This window comes from Triticum urartu, chromosome 3A (assembly GCF_056163025.1).
Source record: "Triticum urartu cultivar PI428250 chromosome 3A, HENAU_Tu73, whole genome shotgun sequence".
NCBI classification, from domain to species: Eukaryota; Viridiplantae; Streptophyta; class Magnoliopsida; order Poales; family Poaceae; genus Triticum; species Triticum urartu.
In genome coordinates, this window is record NC_141875.1 from 136,873,688 (window position 1) to 136,899,339 (window position 25,652).

At 45.8% G+C, this 25,652-nt stretch overlaps 2 protein-coding genes and 1 pseudogene across 2 annotated transcripts; 2 read left to right on the forward strand and 1 right to left on the reverse strand.

Annotated features, from left to right (window-relative positions):
• Positions 1-3,961: 3,961 nt before the first annotated feature.
• Positions 3,962-6,661, forward strand: LOC125543301 (G-type lectin S-receptor-like serine/threonine-protein kinase At2g19130 pseudogene; annotated as a pseudogene).
• Positions 6,662-6,669: 8 nt separating this feature from the next.
• Positions 6,670-11,709, forward strand: LOC125543302 (G-type lectin S-receptor-like serine/threonine-protein kinase At2g19130). Its single transcript, XM_087546621.1, has 3 exons — positions 6,670-6,803; positions 8,605-9,072; positions 9,172-11,709. Exon 3 carries the CDS (start codon positions 9,175-9,177, stop codon positions 11,467-11,469), a length of 2,295 nt encoding a protein of 764 aa, XP_087402747.1. The 5' UTR covers positions 6,670-6,803; positions 8,605-9,072; positions 9,172-9,174; the 3' UTR covers positions 11,470-11,709.
• Positions 11,710-14,249: 2,540 nt separating this feature from the next.
• Positions 14,250-17,461, reverse strand: LOC147978953 (uncharacterized). Its single transcript, XM_087514961.1, has 5 exons — positions 16,496-17,461; positions 15,368-16,384; positions 15,197-15,280; positions 14,838-15,119; positions 14,250-14,747 (listed from the first exon to the last, which is right to left on the reverse strand). The coding sequence occupies exons 1-5, from the start codon at positions 17,450-17,452 to the stop codon at positions 14,250-14,252; spliced, it is 2,838 nt and encodes a 945-aa protein (XP_087371087.1). The 5' UTR covers positions 17,453-17,461.
• Between the last annotated feature and the right edge of the window lie 8,191 nt (positions 17,462-25,652).

A 25,652-nucleotide genomic window follows, 5' to 3' on the forward strand; every position in this document is an offset into this window, starting at 1 on the left:
GCACTGGAAGAACTCTCCCCACAGTTCAAGGGTGGGGAGGACGCCAAGAAAACCCTCGCATAGGGTGACAAAGGCCGACAGCAGCATCACCGCGTTGGGAGTGAGGTGATGCGGCTGGAGATGATAGAATTCGAGGAAGGAGCGGAAGAACCCACTCGCCGGCAGGCCAAAGCCGCGCAGGCAATGCGAGCAGAAGATTACCCGCTCGTCCTCTTCCGGTGCCGGCGAGATCTCCCTCTCCGGCACGAGACGGACCCGCACGTAATCCGCGCCCAGCAGCTGCCGCGTCCGGCGGAGAAAGTCGACGTGGTCGTCGTGGACATTGGAGCCGTCCCAGGAGCTCGACAGCGCCATGAGGATGGCGCGGCGACGAGAAAGATGCGGCGACGGAGAGACACGCGACCCTGCCGCGGCAAAGCAACGGCGAGCCAAGGAGGTTGGCGGAAGAGCCGAACGGCGGCGGGGAGTTGTGGCGACAAAGAAGAAGAAACGGAAGGGGTGGGGCGAGGGCGAGCGTCCGAGCGTTTGCCGCTCCCCCTCCTCCCCCTACTTATAAGCCTCGTACGGCGAAGCCGAGGAGGCGAGGCGTGGGGGGAACGTGGGATTAACTGAGCCCACTCCTCCCAGGCCACAGAAGATCCGAGCGTGGGCCGTGGCCCGGTAGTGGCGGGCCCCGGACTGCGGCGGCGTCCCGTCGCGCGCGTGGGCTGGCAGGCCCGTCCAGCCACTAGGTGTCGCGTGGTGCGTGGGCTGGCAGGCCCGTCCAGCCACTGGGTGCCGCGTGGCGCGCGAGCGGCGGGCGGTCAGCCCGCAGCCTAACTCGCGCGCCGCTTGGTTCCTTCCCACGAATTTCGACGCCCTCCAGAAGACGGAGCACCTAATCAAAGCCGGCTTCGGCTCCTCAAGACATGAAGCTGTTTAACCTTTTCGACTCCTTTTTCTGCCTCGGAGCCCAACCAGCTTCGGGGACTACTGACGGAGTAAATGACCATGGATAGTCTAGCCGGCTCCCCTTGGCACTTCAGAAAAATTATAGGCCGATCGAGCCTTCAAGCTTCCAAGATGTGGGGCCGCCTTCCTCCAGCCGACTGCCCCTCAGGCCGGCTGTGCGAAGGCGGCCTAGGCCTAAAAATATCCAAGAAGAAAGCCCCGAGAGGGCCGGCTCCACGAAGCCGACCACAAGAAGGCCGACTCCAAGAAGCCGCCCCCCCCCTCAGCAGGCGGCCCAGATCGTGCCCTCAAAATCTGCACCCACATAACGGCGATGAGACGGGGCGTGGCTACAGCGAAACCTGCCACCCTCGAATTCCGGGCGGCCCTCACCCGTTCGGCACGGCACTGTTGCCATATTGACCATGATGTCACCCACGACGAGCCGTCAGTACGACCCGTGGGCGGCGGGTCCCATCCGTCATGGAGACACCCGAAGGCGGCCGGGCCACCCCCAGTCGGCCTGGGGTACGGCCGATTCCCCAGTAGCCGGCCAGTCCACTCCCTCGAAGGAGGCGCCCCATTAAGGAGATAAGACGAGGTAAGCCTACACTGATAAGCCGCCCGGCGGCGGCACTGTAGCCATGCTTGCCAAGACGAAGCCCTCGCCACTAAGGGCGGGGCCACAGTAACCAGCCCCCGACAGAGCCCCCGAGTGGTGGGGCCGGCCTGTCGACCAGAGGACCGGCAGCCGGCGGGGCCCACCAGTCGGCGAAGAAGCCGGTGGGCATAGACACAGACGGCTAAGGCCCATGCCCAGTCAGATTACCATTGTACCGCTGGGGGTAGGCCTATATAAACCCTCCAGGTCTCCCATGTAGAGGGAGATCTCTTTGGATAGTTTTAGACATCATAAGGAGAAGAGGAGCGGGCTGGCCTTGCCCTCCTTCATCCTTTCACTGAACAGTTCAAGGAGCATCCTGTAGCTACCCGTCGAGATAGTGATCATGCGGAGACCCCGCAGAGCAGTATTAGGGGTGTTATCTACACGGAGAGCCCTGAAACTGGGTAAGATTCGCCGGCGTGCATGTCTTCGCCTTATCCCGTTTCCAGACACCCGCGATGTTTTATTAGCTCCCACAATGATAAGTCATCCATTGGCATATGTCGCACCAACCACCCGACACTCTCAGTGGCATATCTAGATGTGCTTTAACAAAACTGTTAAAAAAGAGTCAATTACACCGACGGTGCTAGAACTTGGCGTAAATGGTCACTTTGGTGCTAGAAGTTGCGGTGTACATTGAAGTGGTGCAAAAACTTGGCTTGGATGTGCAAATACAGTGCATATCCCGTTTTGTATACATAATCTGTGCTGACCAGGCGCGTGAGGTCCGCTGTCAGCCCGTGAACCAGGCAGAATGTTTTTTTCGAAAATCCCCTCAAAAAATATATTTTGACAAAAAAGACCATATGGACGTGCCATTTTTCCTCTCTATGCCCAGTGGGTCCCGCCTGTCAATATTAAAAGAAAAAGATTTCGCCCAGGTTTCGATCCCGCGACCACATGTTACCAAAACAACTGGCTAACCAGTAAAACCTATATACTGATTCATTCTCTAAAGATAACAACTTTATAAATATTTAGCAAAGACGCATGTGGACCTTAAGTGGGCTGCAGATATTGCAGCCCATTTTGCACAAGCTATTTTAAAAGATATTTTAAAACATAAGTAATAAAAATTATGTTCCAATATTTCTTTGTTATCAATAATTTGTAAATAAAAAACAGTGAAATATATACCCGTGTATATATAAAATATTTAGTTAATACGGACATTTAAAATGTGTATTATATACAATGTTTAATGAATACAAAAAAGTATACACTCATGGCTTATATTTAAATTTTAAAATGATGAATACAAACATTTACTTAGCAACTATAATTATGCACAAGTGTATATTTTTCACTAATGACTTATATTAAAAAACAATATATATTTTTAATATTATATACATGATTAAATATCCATATCAACAGTTTTTACTAGTATATTTTTACTCATGACTTATGTATATTTTTAATTATAAAAATTTAACTATGCAAATGTGATTATAATTATTGCAATTTTTTTATAATAAAAATAATTTCTAAATGTAATTTTAAAATAATATTTATCATTCTAAATAATATAAAGATATTTACAATTCATAAATATTATTTTAAATATACGGATGTGTTTTGAAATAATACATGAACACGTATTAAAAATAAGTAATTTTGTTGGGATGCATGGTATTTTTAAAAGAAATATATGATTGTTTTGAAAATAACACATTAACATTTTTATTTAATGTACATTTAAAATTTCTGTATTAACTAGATATTTATATAGTACATGCATGTGTATTTAATTTTTTTATTTACTAATCATGGTTTGTATTTATAAAATTTATAGCACACAAATATTTAAACATAATTTTTATAACTTACATTTTACAAATATATCTTTAAAAATTAGTGCACAATGGGCCGCAATATCTGCAGGCCATCCAAACTTCAGATGCGTACCTGTTAAATATATGTTGCTAAAAAGAACCTGCTGAATACATATAGGTTAGTTATCCATTGAGCATGTCGTAAGTGGAACAGCTAACTTGTAGCGTAGGTATGCTCTCTTGCCTTGGTCGCGTGTTCGAGTCTTGACATCCCCTTTTTCCTGCCTCCATATGGATCTTTCTTCAAAAAAAAATATTCTGAGGGAGTTTTCAAAAAAAGCAGGCCACACGCACCCCTCTCAGGTCCAGTGGTTGACAGTGGGACCCATGCACCTAGTCAGCGCAGATTTTGTATACCCACGCATTTGCACATTTGAGCCAAGTTTTTTCATCACTTCAATGTACACCGCAATTTCTAGCACTAAAGTGACCATTTACACCAAGTTGTAAATAATAATTGACGACCCAAACAAAGCAGTCAACCTAAATTGCGAAAGGAAAAACAAGTGCGACTAGTTTCAAGTTTCAACTCTGGACACGTCTCTCAAAGAAACAAGTGCTTGCACTCTGAAGCCTCCCACATTTTTCTTGGAACTGAAGTAGCAGCCATCGGCGTTGCCGGCGCGTTCGCCGCCGCCACTGATTGTGGGGCGAGGTGCCGCGTTCGCTCCTCTTGAAGTTATGCCCACCAATGGCGGCGGCGCAGCGCGTCCGCTCGGCCTTGGCATCTCCCCACCCAAAACCGGCGGCGCTGTTATTCCTGCTCCTCCACTGTTCCCTGTTGGCCGCGTCTGCCACCACGGACACCATCCTCCCCGGCAAGGGCATCTCCGGGAACGAGACCCTGGTCTCCAAGAGCGGCGGCTTCGAGCTGGGCTTCTTTCCGCCGGGCCCCGGCATCCACTACTTCCTGGGGGTCCGGTTCAGGAACATGGCGGGGAACAGCCCCACCTTCTGGCTCGGGGACAGGGTCGTCATCACCGACCTGCCCGCCGCGTCGCTGGAGATCTTCGGCGACAGCCTCTACATCAAGGAGAATGGGGCCAGCCTCTGGTGGTCGCCTTCGCCGGGCGGCAATGTGTCGTCCGCCGCCATGGCGGTCCTCCTCGACAACGGCAACCTGGTGGTGAGGGACCAGGGGAACTCCTCCCTGGTCCTGTGGCAGAGCTTCGACTACCCCGGCGACGCGATGCTCCCCGGCGCGAGGCTCGGGCTCGACCAGGACACCGGGAAGAACGTCTCGCTGACGTTCAAGAGCTTCTCGCACAACGGCAGCCTCAGCGTCGACGCGACCCGGAGGAACGGGTTCGTGCTCACCACCGACGGGCACGCCAACGGCGGCACCTTCCCGGACTGGATGGTGTCCTCTCAAGACAACGGCAGCTCGCTGCTGCTGAATCACCCGGAAACCGCGAACGGTACTGAGTTCTTGCAGTTCAATCTGGGGCAAATCAGCCTGATGAGGTGGTCGGAGCCGGATCCCGCCGCAAACGGCACAGGCGGCTGGGTCGCTCGCTGGTCCTTCCCTTCCGATTGCAAATCCGGCGGGTTCTTCTGCGGCGACTTCGGCGCCTGCACGGGCAGCGGGAAGTGCGGCTGCGTGGATGGGTTCACGCCGTCGTACCCGATTGAGTGGGGGCTTGGGTACTTCGTCACCGGCTGCTCGAGGTCTCTCCCGCTGAGCTGCGAGTCCGACGGCCAGACGGAGCACGACGACTCCTTCGCCCCGTTGGACAAGCTGCAAGGGCTTCCTTACAACGCCCAGGACGAGGTGGCCGGAACCGACGAAGACTGCAGGGCGGCTTGCCGGAGCAAATGCTACTGCATCGCCTACTCGTATGGCCATGGATGCAAGCTATGGTACCACAACCTGTACAATCTGAGCTTGGCCGCTAGGCCTCCGTACACCAAGATCTACCTCCGTATGGGCTCCAAGCTCAGGAACAAGAAAGGCTTGCAAACAAGAGGAATAGTGTTATTGGTAACTGGATTCATAGGCCTTGCTTCTTTGGTACTGATATCGGTGCTGCTATGGAGATTCAGGAGGGATTCATTCGGCACTGGTAAGTTTGAAGTAGAAGGCCCTCTTGCAGTCTACTCTTATGGACAGATCAAGAAAGCCACCATGAATTTCTCTGATAAAATCGGCGAGGGAGGATTCGGAAGTGTTTTCAGGGGAACAATACCGGGATCAACTGCCATCGCTGTGAAGGATCTCAAAGTCCTCGGGCAAGCAGAGAAGCAATTCAGGACAGAAGTTCAGACACTTGGGATGATCCAACACAGCAATCTTGTTCGTCTCTTGGGATTTTGCGTCAAAGCGAAAAGAAGGTTGCTGGTGTATGAGTACATGCCAAATGGCTCTTTGGAATGTCATCTCTTTGCAGAGAAGTCTGGTCTGTTGAGTTGGAATGTTCGGTACCAAATTGCATTAGGCATCGCCAAGGGTCTCGCCTATCTGCATGAAGAATGTGAGGACTGTATCATACACTGTGACATCAAACCTGAGAACATACTGCTTGATGCAGAATTCTGCCCCAAGATTGCCGATTTCGGTATGGCGAAGCTGCTTGGACGAGAATTCAACTCCGCACTGACCACCATCCGAGGAACCATGGGATATCTTGCGCCGGAGTGGATATCCGGGCTGCCGATCACTAAGAAGGCTGATGTGTACAGCTTCGGCATTGTGCTCTTCGAGATAATCTCGGGGAGAAGGAGCACTGAGGTGGTGAAATTTGGGAACCATCGATATTTTCCGGTCTATGCCGCTGCTCAGGTGAGCGAAGGGGAGGTTCTGTGCCTGCTGGATGCTAGGCTGGAAGGAGATGCTAATGTGAAGGAGCTGGATGTCACCTGCAGGGTTGCCTGCTGGTGCATCCAGGACGAAGAGAATGACAGGCCGTCAATGGGGCAAGTTGTTCGCATGTTGGAAGGTGTCCTAGACACTGAGATGCCCCCTATTCCAGCTTCGTTTCAGAACCTTATGGAGGGTGATAACAGTGTTATATATTCTGATTTCTGAAGTACGTAGGTTGCTAGGGAATTAGTCACTTGTTGCTGAGTTGTGATCAGTATCTGTGTTCTAATTTTTTTTTCCAGTTCCAAAGTATAAGCTCTCTACTGAAATAACTCGTTTTATGCACGTCGTATCCCCTCTGCGGATTGTTGTAGGGATTCAACGAAGTTAGAGAAAGAAGATACTCCAGTTTTCTTGCAGATTCTTCAATGCATTCATCTCCTATCGACGTATGAAGATATCATACAGTTACACGTTTCAGCAGGTGGTGAATCTATACAGGGGCGTCGTGGTGAAGAAGTTGGTAAATGGAGGCAACACACGCCTACATTTTGCAACACACGTCTTTTCAGTAAGTCGGAAGGCTTGTTATTACCCATGAATAAAACGTAATCACCTACTACAAATATGGTATGGATGATTGAATTTTTATGGTAGAGAAAAAAATGATTGAATTTTACGCATGTATGCTATTCCTTCTGATTGCTTTACCATGAGTGGACATGCTATCGGCCAGCTCATGCATTAATAATTGGAGTGGCATTGAACATATCATTAAGCTCTCATCTTAAGAGGGAAAATGATGACTGATGAATGGACTGAATGAAGGCCATTTTAATCTTCTGTTCATTTTCATTTGTTGATGCAAAATCCAAAAACTCATGCATCCGGGGTAGTGGAATTAACACACTTCTATGATGGGTTGTCCAGTCATAAAATGTGGTGGAAGAAGACCAATGTAAACCCTGTTAGATTTCTATGTTAGGCTGTGTAGTCTGAAACAACGCATTACAAAATAAATTTTGGAATAATCCAATTTGACTGCAATTGCAATTTGGTTCTTGTTTCTATCCAGAGAACCAGGTCTGTTTCTGAAACTTAAGTGCAGCTGTAACTCTTGCTAATGAATTTGTCTATTTACAGTATAAGCATTTTCAGTAGGTCATTGTTCAGTGATGCTGGTCTGTACCTGGAGTTCTCCTTGTACAGGTCATATAATGTTGCTAGTATATCTACTAGATCATTACGTTTGCGCGGATGCTTGCTTTTTCATGCAATATTAGTTATCTCTAAATTAATTATAACTTTGTCACTGGTCTTGTCCCTGCATGAAAGAAGATTGTATTTGACCAGGACAGTGGTGCGATCTGGTGAGTAATACAATGTTTATGCCCTGAGGAGACAATTTTGATTTCTCTCTGAGGCTCTGACTTCCTGCCCATCAACTATATATAACTCATGAAAAGAAAAGAAAAGAACGGAAAAAGAAAGAAGAACAATAGACTTATAGACCCATAGGAGCAGACCATGTATGGAGCGGACTGGGGATCTGGAGCAAGGCACAAATCTGAAAGCCTTGTTGAGTGGAATGTTTGGCAAAAAACATTAGCGAAAACATTTTGTTACCATTTGTCAAAATATGTTGCTTGACTGTGCTTGGACTTGTCCACTTAGACAGCTAAATGTCCTTATCAACCAACATGTTGCTCTCCTGTATGTAAGTTAATCACCTACTGTAATATATATTGTACGGATGATTGAACTTACGGCAGAAAAAAATGATTGAATTTTACCATGAGTGGACATGCTGTTGACCAGCTTATGCATTAAATAATTGGAGTGGCGTTGAATATATTACTAAGCTCTCATCTTAAGAGGGAAAATGATGACTGATGAATGGACCAAATGAGGGCCATTTTGATATTCTGTTCATTTCCATTCGTTGATGCAAAATCCTAGAACCTCATGCACCCGGATACGGGAATTAATACACTTCTATGATAGGTTGCGCAGTCATAAAATGTGGTGAAAAAAACCTAATGTAAACCCTTTTGGATTCCTATGTTAAGCTGTGCAGTCTGAAAAAAATGCATTATTATAAAATTAATTTTAGAATAAGCCAATTTGTTTGCAATTGCAATTTGGTTCTGTTTCTGAAACTTAAGTGCAGCTGTAACTCTTGTTAATGAATTTGTCTATTTACAGTATAAGCATTTTCAGTAGGTCATTGTTCAGACCTGGAGTTCTCCTTGTACAGGTCATATAATGTTGCTAGTATATCTACTAGATTATCACATTTGTAGGGATGCTTGCTTTTTCATGCAATATTAGTGATCTAAATTAATTCTAACTTTGTCCTTGCACGAAAGAAGATTGTATTCGGCCAGGACAGCGATGGCGATCGAGTGAACAGTACCAAGTTTACGCCCTGAGGAAACGATGTCTACTTCTCTCTGAGGCTCTGAATTTCTTCCCATCAACTACACAACTTATGTAAAGAAAACGACAGAACGGAAAATGAAAAAAGAGCACTTGTTGAGTGGACCATGTATGGAGCAGACTGGAGGTCTGGAGCAAGGCACATATCTGAAAGCCTTGTTGAGTGGAATGTTTGGCAAAAACCATCAGTGAAAGCACATCGTTACCATTTGTCATTATTGGTCAGTCAAAATAGGTTGCTTGACCCTGCTTGGATTTGTCCACTTAGACAGATAACTGTCCTAATCAACTAGCAGGTTGCTCTCCTATTTGTAAACAAAACCAACCACCACTACTGGAGAAATGCAGGAACAGCGAGTATAGCATGGAGATGAGAGCAACTTGAAGCCTCTTTGCTTGAGGTGTGTATTATAATATCTGCCCTTGTTTCAGTTTTCCTTCATAACCCTGTATATATTGATCATTTCTTTGCTTTTGTCTTCCTCTGGCTTCACTGATAGATTATGGTTACAACTGAAGAAATGAACTGCAAGTCTTCTATCTCTGTCCTACTTGCTGCACTGATCCCCTACATGTTCCTAGTATTTGATGCAAGTCAGGCTGCAGTTCCAATGGATACCCTTCTTCCTGGCCAATCTATCTCGGGCAGCGAACTTTTGGTCTCCGAAAATGGTGTATTTGAGTTGGGGTTCTTCTCCCCATCCCCAGGTGCCATGAAGCACTACTTGGGCATACAGTACAAGAACCTGATAGGCAGCCACCGAGCTATGTTCTGGCTGGGGAACAGAATCCCTATCACCAGCTTCCTCAACACAACATTGTACCTTGCCGCAGGTGAATTATACATTGAGGAGCTTGGTTCTGTTCTCTGGGCCTCGGGTTCAGCAACAAATGGATCAGCCAGTTCTGTGGCGGTTCTCCTTAACACTGGGAATTTTGTTGTGAAGGATCAGACCAACCATTCTAAGGTCATATGGCAGAGCTTTGATCATCCAGCTGATGCTCTGCTACCTGGAGCATGGCTGGGATTGAACATGGCCACCGGAGCACACATCTCGCTTACTTTATCCAAGCCTCCTTACCATTGCACCCTCGTGATTGACCAGAGTAGGAAGATGGGATTTGTCATGTCCATTGATGGGCATGACCATCTTGGTACCTTTCCGGACGGGATGGTAACGTACGAAGAAGGCAGTTTGGTCCGGCTAAACTATCCAGAGAACCCAAATGATCTCCAATTCATGAGACTGCATATGGGGCAGGTCAGTCTGCTGAGGTGGGTAAATAATTCGACGATTACTGGTTGGCAACCTCTATGGAGCTATCCCTCCAGCTGCAAAATCAGTGCTTTCTATTGCGGCGCATTCAGTGCTTGCACAAGCGCAGGAACATGCACGTGCATTGATGGTTTCAGACCAAGTGATCCGGATGAATGGAGGCTTGGGCAATTTGTTAGCGGCTGCTCTAGAATAATACCCTCGGATTGCGAAGATGGCATATCCACCGACTCGTTTATTTTGTTAGACAACCTGCAAGGCCTTCCTGCAAACCCTCAAGATACAAGCGAAGAAACTAGTGAAGACTGTGAAGCAACCTGTCTGAGCCAATGCTATTGCGTCGCATATTCCTATGATCTCTCTGGATGCAAGATATGGTATAATGTGTTGCTTAATTTGACTTTTGGAAATAGTACCACTCACCACACCAAGATTTCCATGCGTATAGGTTCTCATGGTAAAAGGCGGCAAGGACACATACAGCATGTCATGTTGATTATTGGACCAATAGTTGCCGCTCTTCTTGTCATGCTGGTGGTTTTCTGGGTGTACAACAGATCTTCAAGACAGACTAAAGTGGAAGGTTTTCTTGGTGTTTACACTTATACACAGCTCAAGAGAGCTACAAGAAATTTCTCCGACAAACTCGGCGAAGGAGGCTTTGGAAGTGTATTCAGGGGAACAGTTGCAGGTCCAACTGCCGTAGCCGTGAAGAAGCTTAAAAGCTTCGGGCACAGAGATAAGCAATTCCGAGCAGAAGTACAAACTCTTGGGCTGATTCAACACACAAATCTTGTGCGCCTTTTTGGATTCTGCAGCGAAGGGGCCAGAAGGCTGCTGGTCTACGAGTACATGCCAAATGGCTCTTTGGATTCTCATCTCTTTTCATCAGGAACAAGCGTTTTGAGTTGGAGTCTTCGCCGTCGCATTGCCATTGGTATGGCTAAAGGCCTTTCCTATCTGCACGAGGAATGCAGGGACTGCATCATACACTGCGACATCAAGCCCGAGAACATACTACTGGACGCTGAATTCTGTCCCAAAATCGCAGATTTTGGCATGGCCAAGCTTCTCGGACGGGACATGAGCACGGCGCTGACCACCCTCCGTGGAACCATCGGCTATCTGGCACCGGAGTGGGTGTATGGTCAGCCTATCACTCAAAAGGCAGATGTCTACAGCTTTGGTGTTGTGCTCCTCGAATTGATCTCCGGGAGGAGGGCTACCGGGAACGGAAATCATCGGTACTTCCCCCTTTATGCTGCAGCTAAAGTGAATGAAGGAGATGTCTTGTGCTTGCTCGATGGTCGGCTAGGAGGAGAGGGCAATGAAAAAGAGCTGGATGTTGCCTGTAGGGTTGCTTGCTGGTGCATCCAGGATGATGAGATCCACAGGCCATCAATGGGGAAAGTTGTACGCATGCTGGAAGGTGCCGTTGACGTTGAGTTGCCTCCGATTCCGACTTCATTTCAGAACATTATGGACGGGGGCGACAGTGGCACATATTCTACAGAAGTGTGATCTGAGCTCTCCTCGTCGTATGGGTAGATGTCGACATATATATGACTACTCTGAGAATTAAAGTTGCATTTGTATCCGGCTATAGTATTTATGATCAGAAGCATTACTTGTATTTGTCATACAATCATGATATAGATTTTGTTGTATTGTACTATACCCAATTTATCGTCCTAGTTATAATCTGGACAAACAGTGTTGCCATATTTTATAAATCGGATATAGAATCAGTTTGAGATATTTTGGATCCGGATAAATGGGTTTAGAGAGGCCGAGGTTTTTCCCTCTTTTCAAAAGGAATGATGGGTTTGGAGAGGTTTTTTCTTTTTACCTTGAAACCGTAGAACAATAGTTGTATGGTGTACTTTCCATTAAAATGAAAAATATGTACAAATATACATGCAAGCAGATGAAAATCTGCAGCTAACCAACTCCAATTTTTCTAACATGGGAAATAGCAAATAGAGAAAGAAAGTAATCAAATTAGGGATGCAATCCAGTGACTGAGAGTCTATATGCTTTGCATTTGTCCTATGATTGACCAACAGAGATCTCACTTGAGCCTATGCTTCCAAGATAAAATTCCTGGTACTTCATTTCTGAAAATATTTCCATCTCTCTGCATCCAAATGTTCCAGCAGCTCATGATGATGATGATGTCTAAGGCTGTATGTTTGGGAAAGGTCTGATGTAATAGCAGTACTTCATTATCAAAGAATGAAATTCCTTTGTGCTTATTTAGAGAGATTTGAGTGCCAGCAAGATTGAGCAAACGCACAAACCCAAAGAAGATGATGGATGTTCTCCTCTGTTTTCATTGCATCATACACAGTCAAATGAATCCGTGTGAAAGGATTTTCATTTAAGTAAACCCTTGGTATTAACTCTTTCATACAGAGCCAGCCAGAAGAATGCTTTGTGTCTGATTCTGCTGCCACATTTCCAGAGCCAATTGAAGATGCAGTGAGCACTTGAGGGACACATGATGTGCCTGTACATGTTCCTAGAAGAGTAGACATTTGTTTTCCAGCTATAAATCAGATATGTTGCTATCTCGGCTCTTTTCTACTAGACTAGACACCTCACACCCCAAAATCAATTTTTCTGAAAATTTATAGAGTTTTTTTTGGGTGGCTTTATATATGTCAATAATCAATGGTCGCGCTAAAAATTACGTGCGTTGTTAGATTTATTTATGACGCGGTGTTGTATAATCCTAACAAGAATCATCTTAACGTAATTCGTTTGAAGAGAACCGGACGACACACAAGATTGCCTTGCATGCCCACACACAAGATTAAACACGCCCGTGCCGTTGCGGAGGACGCCCTCGCTCTCCCGGAGCGTGTTGTATTCTTCTTCTCCAACGACCAGGGCCGTCCAGGGGCCTGTGCGGGCTGTGCGACCGCACAGGGCCCCCAAATTCCAAGGGCCCCCGATTTTGGGCCAGCATCTAGTAGTATATTCTTTGTTTTGGGCCCTGTTTTCACAGCAAGAACAGAATTAGGCCTATGCACTCTGGACTCCTGAAATGAGGCTTTCCCTTAGTGCCGATCCACACACCCTGCCGGTCGATCGATAAATCTATCTCGAGCTCTGCTAAAAAAACAAGCAACTATCCATCTAGCTCCGCGTGATCTGCTCGGGTAAGGAAAAGGCCCTCACGGAGATGAACTGACTCTAGTACGGCGCCGTCCGGAGGGTTGCGGCTTTGCCGGAGAAACGACCCACAGCCCTGCCGGCATGGATAATTCTTTCCACCATTCTGTTGGCCGCCGGTGGCCGAGAAAAGGTGAGGGCATCACCGATCTATCCACAAGGTGCGCTCAAATTAAATCCCTAATTAATTTAGACTATTTTGTCCTTACGGAGATGAACCGATTGAGGTGCTCAAACTGAATAACCGATCTGAATAATTATATGAGACGGTTCATAATCTAGTTTTTCTAGGGAATATATGGGTGTGCATATGCATCAATTCATCAATCCAGTTTTTCTAGGGAATATAAATAATAGGCTTGTTGATTAAGTTGTCACACACCAAGATTTCCAAGCTAGTTGCTCGTTCAAAATTCAGGGTTCAATCCCTTTTTTCATTTTGTTATCTTGGTAGACCTTTAACTCATGGAGTGTTTGAATTCATTCATATTTTTTTTGTAAACAAATCATTTATTCTAAAAATTCTAGGGCCTCATTTCGGGCGGCCCTGCCAACGACAACGACAAGGACGGATTGGATTGGCGCAATCTTTTGGGCGGGGTAGGACGAATTATTGAGCCGCGGCTCGTGCTGGCGTCCAAGGCTACTGGCGTCGCATTCACGGGCTCGCAATGACAGGTCCAAACCCGGGCTTGTCTTGTCGCGCACCCTGGCCTGGACCTGGCCCCGGCGACAATCCGCCATTCGTCACCATCTGATCCCCTTTTCCGTGTCATGAGGGGCCCGATCGTCCTATCCCTTGGCCTGTTTTCTACTACTCGAGTAAATTGCACACTTCGTCCCTGTACTCGTTGGCTTGTAACAAAACCATCCTGGTACTCGCGAAGTGCTTCTGTACGGTCCTCAGACTTGCAATTGTGTAACAGAGACGGTCCTGTATACGCAGCGGCATACGTCTGGCCCTTTTCCCCTGCCACGTCAGCGCCTAGAGCTGGTCCAGCCGAACCGACTGGCTTGAGTCGGACTTAGACGACATATGCGCGCGTCCAAATCCAAAAATCCCCAAATTGTCTCCCCTCTACTCAAATCCCTAACCCTATCCTCTTCTGTCTTGCGATGATCTCTCAGTCCCTAAATATATCGAACATGCTTGTCCTTCTTGGCATGTTAAAACCAACCATGGGCTGACTTGAATTTCCTCTTTTGGCATTATTTCGCTGGCCCGTAATGTTCTCATTTCCTTGCCTTTCCTTCAAACTTCCCATCCTCATTTCTTCTGCTTCTTTATTTTTCTCTTCCCAATCTTGCATCTCTGAAGACCTCTGCGACGCAACCTGCCCCTCCCAGGCTTGCTGCCTTGCTTCCTCCTCCCGCCGATGATAATCTCTCATACGTTGTATCCTTTCATGCTCCTCTTCTTGCATTATCAGAAATTGCGCTTCTTCATATCTATGCGCATCTTCAACATGTTTTCTCTTCTGCTCTGCAATTCTTTTCCTCTCTGCAACTCTCTTATTTTTTTCTTCCTCGGCCTGTTTCTTTTTAGCTTGTATAGCTTGCTTTTTGGCATCTGCCAGGGCTTTTTTTGCTTCTTTTTCCTGTTGTGCCTTTTGCTTTCTTTCCTCGACTGCTTTTCTTTTTTCTTCAGCATCCAATTGTTTTTGTTGCAACAAAGCTTTCCGTTTCTCCTATTTCTCCAGCTTTATTGCCACCGCTTCCTCTTTCCTCTTCTGCTCAGCTTGCAAAATCTTCAACTCTTCTTCTCTAAGTTTTGCCATTGCTGCATCAAATTTTGCCTGGTCTGCAATTTCTCTCTTCTCAGCTGCTGCCCTTAGTTTAGATAATGCTAGAACTTCCCTCTTTCTAATAACATTCCCCTCTTTTGTTATGGTAGTTGGTTGCACAGGGGGTTGGCTTTGGACATGATTTGCAATAAAAGAAGATCCTGGCAGAGGTCCTGGTTCAGGTTGCTCCATGTTCTGGCTTGCTTGATGCTGCAAGTAAATAAGCAGAAAAATCTCAACTAAAGATAAGTAGACAAGCATGATTATAAATGAAGAATATACTATACCTCTTCGATCAATGAAGAAATGACACTATCCTCATTATTAAGTGGATCATGTTGTGCCAACTCCCTAGTTTGCAAGTTTTGCTCCTGAATTGAGAAAACAAATAATTACTTACTATAGTTTGCACGTTATATCATATTAAAATGATAGATATAATTCAATGATTATTATACTTGTGTAATGACAGGAGCTTCTTCATCAGATGACGAAACCTCTGGCTCTGCTCTAACTCTCTTCTTTTGTCCCTTTTTCTTTGGTTTCAGGCCTAGTTTGAAATCTTTGCATCCACCAATGTTATGTCCTGCAGATCCACAATAGCTGCAATGAATAACAGCCCCACCCCTTCCAACTTTCTTGCCTGCCCTCCCCTCTTTCTCTTCAGGTTGTTTCCTTCTGTTCTTTTGTTTCCTCCCTTTCTTTGTTTTTACTTTTGGAGGAATGATTTCCTTGCCATACATGTTTTGCCACTCACTAATATCATTGCAAGGCATAATTATGTGCTCATATGCCTTGCGGTAGGTCTCAATGGAGTAGCATTGGTGAACCATTGATTCTGGGGCAATGTTGTCATATCTGCAAGCTGAAACACCATGACAACAAGGAATCCCTGTTAAATCCCATCTCCTGCAACTGCATTTCTTCAGGTTTATGTCAACACTGAACTGGACACCTCTATCATCCACTTGAAATATGCCCATTCCAGCTGGATCTGCAATGCAAGTATTTGCAGCATCAATATGCCTATTCAGTCTTTTTCTGATTTTCGGACATATATGACCAGTCCACTTTTGGGACTCCTCCTGCTTGCCACATATTCTCCCCATGCACTGCCCTTTGATCCTTTGAATCATGCTTAACAAAGGCAGTTCTCTTGCATCTAAGATATACTTATTGAATACTTCACAATTATTGTTCAACAACACATCACACTTAGGGAATTCAGTCTGAAATGCCCTCACCCATGTTTTTGGGTCTAACTCTTCCAACCAATCATGAGCGTGTTTGTTTATAACTAACATTCTATTCATGTTCTCCCTCCACTGACCATGTGTAGTACTTCTAGCACATCTCCATAATTGGTTTTTCAATATATCTCCTTTAAAAATTCTATTGAAATTTTGCCAGATATGTCTCACACAATATCTATGCTCTGAATCAGGAAATAATTCTCTAACAGCCTTAATTAATCCCTGGTAATGAACAAATATGATAAAAAAGACATATAGTTAGAAGCATATGTATGTAAAGAACATAAAGTGAAGCATTTTCTATGTAAAGAACATATTTTCATTAACACTTACTTTCTGCTTGTCAGACATTACTGTCCAAGGAGAACTGTTCACAATGCCCAAGTCTTCTTTCAAAGAACTCAAGAACCACCTCCATGACTCTGTGTTCTCAATTTGCACCACTGCAAAAGCCACAGGATATATGCAATCATTCGGATCCATCCCAATAGCAGTCAACAGAATGCCTCCAAACTGAGTTTTCAAATGACAACCATCGACAAATATTACTGGCCTACAAGCCGACAAAAATCCCCTCTTACAAGCATCGAATGAGAAGTAACACTTCTGGAAAATTCCATCATTAGCAACTTCAATGAAAAATGCACTCCCTGGATTGGATCTCCTTAACTCTGCTGCATAGTCCCACAACTTCCTGTACTGTGCTATTTCATCCCCATATATTGTGTTCAATGCAATTTTCTTTGCTCTCCAAAGCTTCTGCCTATGAATTCTCATATTCCACTCTTGTTGTATCAATCCTCCTAAACCCTTAATTGACATCTTCTCATCAGCTCTAATCTTTTCAACATATTTATCTGCTATGTATCTCGCCGTAAAGGCTCTCACTTGCCACTTCTTGCTGCATGTGTGCTCATCTTTGAATGTCTTTACCATAATCCCCTTTGTTCTATTGTCATGCGATGCATACAAATACCATGGACAACCATTGGTACACCTTGCTCCAATCCTTGTTTTATCATTTTTTGGAAATGTTATGCCAAGTCTCTCCTTGCAACTATACTCCCTAATTGCCTTCCTAATCAATTCTATTGACGAGAATACCTGCCCAACATGAAACTTCGGCTCATGCAAATCTTCTTCTGTGAAATGATTGAACTTGAACTTCATTTCCTCGTCATCTGACTCTGGCATTTCAAGCTTTTCATCTTCAGAATTGTCATCTTCAGCTACCTGCTTCCCTTTCCTTTTACCCTTCTTCTCATCATCAGCAACATGTGACTCATCCATCACCAAATCCTCATCCCCATCCTGCAGGTCATAGTCACTGTCCACAAGCTCTTCCGGATTATAATCAGAGTCGTCACTATCTGACCAAGAGCCTTCGTCACTATCTTCGCCAATTTCCATAAAAGCACACACCACAGCACTGTTCAAATATCATACAAGAAAAGCACAGGAAATTAACATATCACTTAATATGTCATCACATAATAGAGCTTTGCATCAGTTCAAAACCAAAAGCTACATCGACCATAACATCTTACATAGCTACAGCTATATCAGTTCACATACCTACAGCCATCAGCTGATCCTAATACGTCAGTTAAGAACCAAATAGGTGCTACAGCCATCAGTGCATCACGGCATCAGTACAACGAATCAGCTTGCATCACATAACACCTAGGAGTAGCTTACACAGCCGCATCAAATTAACTAGAACAGGGGCATTGGTAAGAAACAGGGCACTTCGACAACCAGCGGCCCATCCGTCTCCGGTGCCGTCAACCCTGCCACTGTAAATCTTGAAGTGATGGGTGCGGGTGAGGTCAGCGCCTTCAGCTGGTAGCCACGCATCAGGCAAATGTTCCGCGAGGAGAGGGGTGCAGTCAAGCATTGCAGACCTTCTGCACGAGCATTGTAGTACGCGTCAGCTCACAGCTCTTGCCGCCAACGACCGACACCACCAGCACCACCCCGCGGTAGTGCTTGCCCAGAGCGTCTACCGCCGGTGTGCGCGCGAGGAGCAGCCGACCAGTCTCCGGCCGGAGATACGGCTCGCCGCAGCGCCACACTCACTGGGAAAACGAGCTGGCAAGCAGCCTTGCGGCTGAACCGACGCGGCGCCCGACGGGCGCCTCACGGGGAACCCGCGCTGCCGCACACGCTGCCGCCGGCGCGGGGCATCGAGCTCTCGGCCAAGCTCTTGTCGCTCATCGCAAGACAGAAGAGGATAGGGTTAGGGATTTGAGTAGAGGGGAGACAATTTGGGGATTTTTGGATTTGGACGCGCGCATATGTCGTCTAAGTCCGACTCAAGCCAGTCGGTTCGGCTGGACCAGCTCTAGGCGCTGACGTGGCAGGGGAAAAGGGCCAGACGTATGCCGCTGCGTATACAGGACCGTCTCTGTTACACAATTGCAAGTCTGAGGACCGTACAGAAGCACTTCGCGAGTACCAGGATGGTTTTGTTACAAGCCAACGAGTACAGGGACGAAGTGTGCAATTTACTCCCTCACAAGGATTACAACATTAGACCAGAGCAGATGCGATGATCATGCGAATGAAAATTACAGCGCGTGCATCATAGCCTCGCCGTTAAAGTGACGGGACGGGTAGCGACTCTGCTTCGTGCCCCTCTGTTTTTTCTTGGTGGTTCAGCCTCTGATGCCACTACAACTGAAGCCAGAGTTCAGAAATGAAATGGTTGGTCAACAACTTGAGTTGCAGAGCAGTGCGGGTGTGAGATTGTGCTTCTGCCAGGTCGTTGAACTCAATGATTGTCATGCAAACTGCTCCTAAATAAAAGAGTCGCCTCATGACGAAGAAGTTGGCGAGGGCTCCATGCTGATGGAGATTAGAGAAGCAGTGTCTGGACTCGAGCCGAAACCGGCAAAGGCATTATTCTACAAGAAAGAAAGAAACCTAAGCCGGCAAAGCCGAAACAAAAGGCGAGGGATGATGATGGCGGGCTGGCGGCCCGTCCTGATGCGATTGCCGATTGTATTGCTTGCATGGTGGGGATTTGAAAATCGGATGCGCCCGCCTTTCGGGCACGCGGGCGACAGAGCAGAGGACCTCCGTCTCCGTGAAATTCAGCAAAAAATTGTGAAACTCCGGCAAATCAACGAAATTCAGCAAAATTTCTGTGACAGTCCGGCAAATCAAAGAAACGACGATTTGGTGTTTGGTGAGCAGCGATGTACTACGTACGTACGTACGCGTGTGGCTACGAATCATCATGTGCTGTGCTGAGTGGTCCATTCCATGTCGAGTCCTACCAAAAAGACATAGGAGACCAACACCTCTGACACGTCTCACTCGCCAAGAATAGATGATAAGATTTGAGCAGGGAGAGCTAGGCGTACGTACAGATACCAGGCGTACTTTGTACAGTACTATACGGATCAAGAGCTATAGTAGGCTAGTAGCTCGCAGCAGCCAATTAATGGTACTACTGTATGATCCTAGATAAGATTGTGTACGTGGGATGCGGATAGTGTATCGGACAAAAACACACCGTCTTCAGCAATCGAGCTATATTTATAGCCATACGGCGCAGACTTAACGCACCCCAAGTCATCTTCTGAATTTCTGATAGCGCCACGTGTTTTCCTCTACGTTTGAACACAGTACCAACATTTTCTCTAAAAAGGACTGTGCCAACGATTTAACGCACCCCAAGTCATCTTCTGAATCCGATCGTTTATTTTTGTTATTTTGCTTTGCTTATGGCTTGTTACTTTGTCTTTTGTAAACAACGTTTTTTTAAACAAGGCAAAAGAAACAGTTTTCATTAATCAAGAACAAAGGAGGGAGTTGCCTATTTAATTTAAGAAAAATCAGACGAAAACCGTCACAACCCGATAATCACCTCTGCGGAGAAAACACCGTTGTGTAACATCATCTTCAATTCTTCCCTAGCAGACATTTCATTTCGAGTGCACCAAGATAATGCCCACATCCATCAAAAAATCGCTTAATATACGTTTAGAAAATAAGACAAGATGAGATAACCAGAAGATGATACCAAGTAAAAATAACATGACATTTGGTGCATAAAGAAAATGAGGCAATCTATGTCGAAATGACATTGTCATACGATGCTTCCTGGGGCCTTGCTAATTGGCGGGCAATTGTGAGCTCAGTCAGATTCCGACCATGTGTTGTATTTCATCTGGGTAAAATCTCTTGCCTATTCAACTTTATTTTTTGATTTTTTTTGAGAAAATTCAGTACCTGTATTTTAAAAAAATTGGGCCCAAATTTCAGAGCTTGATAGCTTTGGGAATTTGAAACCTTTCAAACTTTTAACTTTCAAAATATTGAGCTCTTGAAAATGTCAAAACTTTTGAAAATCTCACTTTGAACTTCAAAAAAAATTCCAACACTTTTCAATTTTTTAAATTGAAGCAAAAACTAGAATTTCCACAAGTAAAAAATAGCCACATGCATGGGCCCCACTAGGTGAGAGAAGGTGAGATGGGCTAGGAAGTCATACGGGTCACCCCGCGACGCCATGATAGACCACTGACATGCTTAGTACCCTATTCTTGGAGCGCGTTTGGTTGGCAGCATCACCCCCAAATAGGCCTCCTGAATGCAAGAAAAACACGTTTGGTACCATACACAGGAGGGCTAAATTGCACGCACATGAATCTTAAAGCAGCCTAGAGCCTGGCTCGCTAAGAATGCTTGAATCACACGTTTGCAACAAGTGAGGCTGAGTCTAGCGCCGAAGGCACGACGTAGTGATGGCGTAGGGAGGAATAGGCACAGAGATGGCGGGAGACCGGAATTTGCCAGCGCGGGATGGCGCAAAATCTAGCATCACCCCCTGTTGGTATTACCGCGGCAATATTTGAGGATTGTTATTATTTGTCCGAATATCCAATTTGTCTCCCGAGCTCATCTACACCATGTGCACAGTAAATTCAAAACAAATACTAGAAAAATTCAGAAAATTCCAAGAAAATGTGGTGAAAGGTTGTTGAGTGTGTGATATCCATGCAAAAATGAGTGAATTCGGACATCTGACGAGCTCTCAACAAAAAAAGACAAAATCAGGTCTGAATAGTGCAAAACAGTAAACTTTTTCACAGACCTAAAAATTTGTCTTTTTTGTTGAGAGCTTGTCAGATCTTCAAATGCGCTGGATTTTTGCACAGATATCACACACTCAATCATTTTTCACCACAAAAAAGTTTGGAATTTTTTTGAATTTTTTACTATTTATGGCAAATTTACTGTTCACTATCGGGCTCAGACCCGGGAGCCAAAACGCCCGTCTGATTGATCTCGCTCTGTGTAACCTATGAATATTGTCCAAGAGAAGCAAATGGAGTAGCCCACTGCCCACGAGCTAGCTAGCTTAGCTAGTCTCTCTAACCTAGTACTCTCTCCGTTTCAGTTTACAAGTCCTGCGCATATACGTTGGTTGCCAATTTTATCACCCTAATTCAAACTATATAACACAAGAATTATACCTTTTGAAAGTAGAAACTCCGAAGTTTATATTGGTATAATTTTTGCAATATATGAATTATATTAGATTGGCCAAATTGACGACCTTGGGGTACGCGTACGCCCTGTAAACTGAGAGAAAAGGAGTACTGTACTTGGTTAGATAATGCTCCAAAGGCTTTAATTTCTTTTCTTGCCAATGATGTAACCATTATGACAAATGACTAAAGAAGGGGTATTGATTGTCAAAGAAAAAAAAGAGTTGCTCTAAAGGTCCCCGTGTCCTCAACAAAGTCGTACATCTCAAGTCTCGGAGCCTCTTTAAATCACAAGATTTCTGAATCGCATGAAAGGAAAAATACGGGATTTAAGTGAGGTACCCACTTTAATCCTATATGATTAGTAAACCACATGAATTTGAAAAAACAGTGTTTGATGTTATGCGAGAACAAAATGAATTGTACAAAGAAATTTGAGTGGATGTTCAGTTTCGTCCACAATAAAGTGTGAAACAATAGTTAGAAAATTTTCATAAGGTTTCTGGTTCTATGAATGAAACACATACAAAACGATTCTAAGGATCTGGATCCTCCAGCTATCCTAAAAACTTCATTTGAATGGAAGGAGCCCTACCTACTTTGGACAAGAAGCGTAATTTATGTCGAGATCACATCTTTTTGACATGACCGAATAGCCTATAGCAAGTAATCACACCTCTTCAAGAATTACCAAACACAATTCATCATATGTGTTGTACACCAGTAAAAATGTGTATAATGATGTTATCTTAGCAATGTCACACAGAATAATAGTTGAGTTAGAAGAGAGAGATATGAGAAAAGAAAACTTCGCCTTCACTGAATGAGGAGATGGTCTCAATTCACATAAAAATTAGGAGATTGTCTCTTACTAGGAAAAAAAGCTTACATTTTATTCATTCTACGAGATCTCATCTCTTGATTATATGGAGTATATTTTAGTTTAAGTTTAATCAACCATAATTTTAGGAGCATGCAAACATTAATTGTTGCTATATAAGAGCATCTCCGGACCGGAATGGGCAAATATGGCCCACCCTACACTTCCACGGATGTGATCGCGGACAGCGCCGGTCCGGCCCTCAATTGTCCTCATTTGTAACCACAACCCCTACTTTTGAAACCTTAAATCCATGCAAACACATGCACGTCGATCATCACACACAAACAATGACCGGCGCACACAAATATAAATTATTCACACATAGAATACATAATCCAAAAATAAATTTTGTTCATAGTGCATAATTGAAACATAGTCCAGTGAATTTTCAGCATGGATTCACAAACAATTTGGATGACACACAGACAATTTTCAACGTGGCTTCTCTACGGGGAGCCCGACAACAGGCCTGCCAAGGGACCCAAAAGACCCCCATGGAACCAGCTGCAGGAAGGAGCCCAGAGGAATGGATAGACGTCCACGGATCATCTTGGCCGCCAAAGCCAAGATGGTGACGACCTAGATTGGATCTTCCTCTTGTAAAACCCTAGCCCTCACCGAGCATATAAGGGAAGTGCTACGGGGCTCTCAACCCCATCTACGGGAGTAACACAAGATCATGAGAAGTTGCATGTGCACGTTTGTACACGCATATGCTCCACAAGATCACTCGAAAGTTGCATGTGCATCTGTTGATCTCGAAGTTGTCAATATATCTCAAAAAAGTTGGCAATATAATACGCCTCTTGTTCCGGGAGGTGGACATGAACTTCGGGATTCTCGAAATCATGTGTTGTGGGCTGGGGCCTCCAGTATCGACACTTTGAGTTGGGGACAACGACGGAGCAACGACGTCGGCGAAGCTACAGTGGCAGCTGTGCGGACGAGACAGAAAAGAGGAGAGGAAGAGAGGGCGGGTTGAGCAAGGACATGGACGTCTTCAAGCGATTTTGTCGTGCCCTCTTGCGACCAATACGTGGCGACTCCCCCGGGCATCCCACATCCGCCGCACATAAAAGACTGGGTATGGTGGTTGCCGGTCAGACCGTACATTTGGGTCGGGTTTGCCCGGTCCACTTGGGTGTGGTTTTTTTTGTCGGGCAGTGATCAGGTAGGCTGCCTGGACGTTTCAAGCGGATACGAGGCGCATGATTGTAAATACTCTAACACTAAGAAATAATTAGGTGCAAAATATATCTTTTTTTTAGAAAAGGAGGAGGACCCCCGGCCTCTGCATCTGGACGATGCATGCAGCCACTTTATTAATTGTTCACACAATACCGTACAAAGTCATACAACAGTAACACTAAAGCCACCATCTAGCTAGGCAACATCTGTCGCTACTCCTAACCAGTTGATGAAGGGGCGCTGATAGTCTGGGCCTAATATCAAACAGACTTCGCATCCAAACCTAACATCTAAGACCTGAGGTCCCAACCAGGACGCCTGTCGGGTATGGGGCATCCACCAGTCCGGCACACTCCTCAACCAGGACGCCTGCCGAGTATGAGGCCGCCGCAGCCACCTGCCACCAATCCATCTTCAGTGTTGTACTGCTGCATCAACCTTGCCCGGCCTCGCTGCCGTCGACGCCACCATGGCGCCAGACAGCTCCACCGCCCTGCGCTCGTCCATCATCACACGCCACCGGCAAGGCCCCGCTGCTCCATGCCACTGAGACCCGCCGTTGTCGACATGCCAGATGCCATGCTGCTCCTCCTTCGCAAACACCACCTGTTGTCACTGGTCCCATCCCCTCCGTTTGCAGTCCCTCTAACCGAGCATCCAAACGCCCCAGGCGGCGCCTAAGAAGGGTACGACACTCGCAGTGCCGCCGCCGCCCAATCACAGGAGATTATGGGTTTTCACCCGAGCATGGTGTCAGGATGGAGGGCATGGACCTCGACGGCGCCTGCAAGGAGGAAAACGGCGCCCCTGGTCGTAGCCACCGTTGAGATGAACGAGTTACCTAGAGTTTCCTCCGATCCGATGTCACCTCAACCAGCCCCCACGAACGCACCGAGGCCGACGACCGCGATCGTAAGCCGTCAAGTGCAGCGGGAGACAGCCTGCAGCGCGAAGGAGATGCACCGACAACTCACCGCCCACGCGGTCAAGACGCCGTCCATCCACCCCCGTCCATGATACGTCTCCAACGTATCTATAATTTTTTATTGTTCCATGCTATTATATATTCTGTTTTGGATGTTTAATGGGCTTTATTATACACTTTTATATTATTTTTGGGACTAACCTATTAACCCAAGGCCCAGTGCAAATTGTTGTTTTTTTGCCTATTTGAGTGTTTCACAGAAAAGAGATATCAAACGGAGTCCAAACGGAATGAAATCTTCGGGAGCGTTATTTTTGGAACAAACGTGATCCAGAGGACTTGGAGTGGACGTCAAGAAACAACTGAGGAGGCCACGAGTTCTTCCTCCTATATATGTTCACATACCCCAAAAACATGCAGGAGCACCACGAAACCCTATTTCCACTGCCGCAACCTTCTGTACCCAAGAGATCCCATCTTGGGGCCTTTTCCGGAGCTCCGCCGGAGGGGTCATCGATCACGGAGGGCCTCTACATCAACTCCATGGCCCCTCCGATGATGTGTGAGTAGTTTACTTCAGACCTTCGGGTCCATAGCTATTAGCTAGATGGCTTCTTCTCTCTCTTTGGATCTCAATACAAAGTTCTCCTCGATCTTCTTGGAGATCTATTCGATGTAACTCTTTTTGCGGTGTGTTTGTCGAGATCCGATGAATTGTGGGTTTATGATCAAGTCTAGCTATGAACAATATTTGATTCTTGTCCGGAATCTTTTATGTATGATTGGTTATCTTTGCAAGTCTCTTCGAATTATCAGTTTGGTTTGGCCTACTAGATTGATATTTCTTGCAATGGGAGAAGTGGTTAGCTTTGGGTTCAATCTTGCGGTGCTCGATCCCAGTGACAGAAAGGGAAACGACACATATTGTATTGTTGCCAGCGAGGATAAAAAGATGGGGTTTATATCATATTGCTTGAGTTTATCCCTCTACAT

Excerpts from the sequence above, each read along its gene's own strand:
- LOC125543302 (XM_087546621.1), top strand. The coding sequence starts at position 9,175 with ATGGTTACAACTGAAGAAATGAACTGCAAGTCTTCTATCTCTGTCCTA.
- LOC147978953 (XM_087514961.1), bottom strand. The coding sequence starts at position 17,452 with ATGGATGAGTCACATGTTGCTGATGATGAGAAGAAGGGTAAAAGGAAA. Across the intron at positions 16,385-16,495 it reads TAATGTCTGACAAGCAGAAA|GGATTAATTAAGGCTGTTAG; the intron begins GTAAGTGTTAAT and ends GTTCATTACCAG. Across the intron at positions 14,748-14,837 it reads AGAAGAGGAAAGAGGAAGCG|GAAAGAAAGCAAAAGGCACA; the intron begins GTGGCAATAAAG and ends AAAGCAGTCGAG.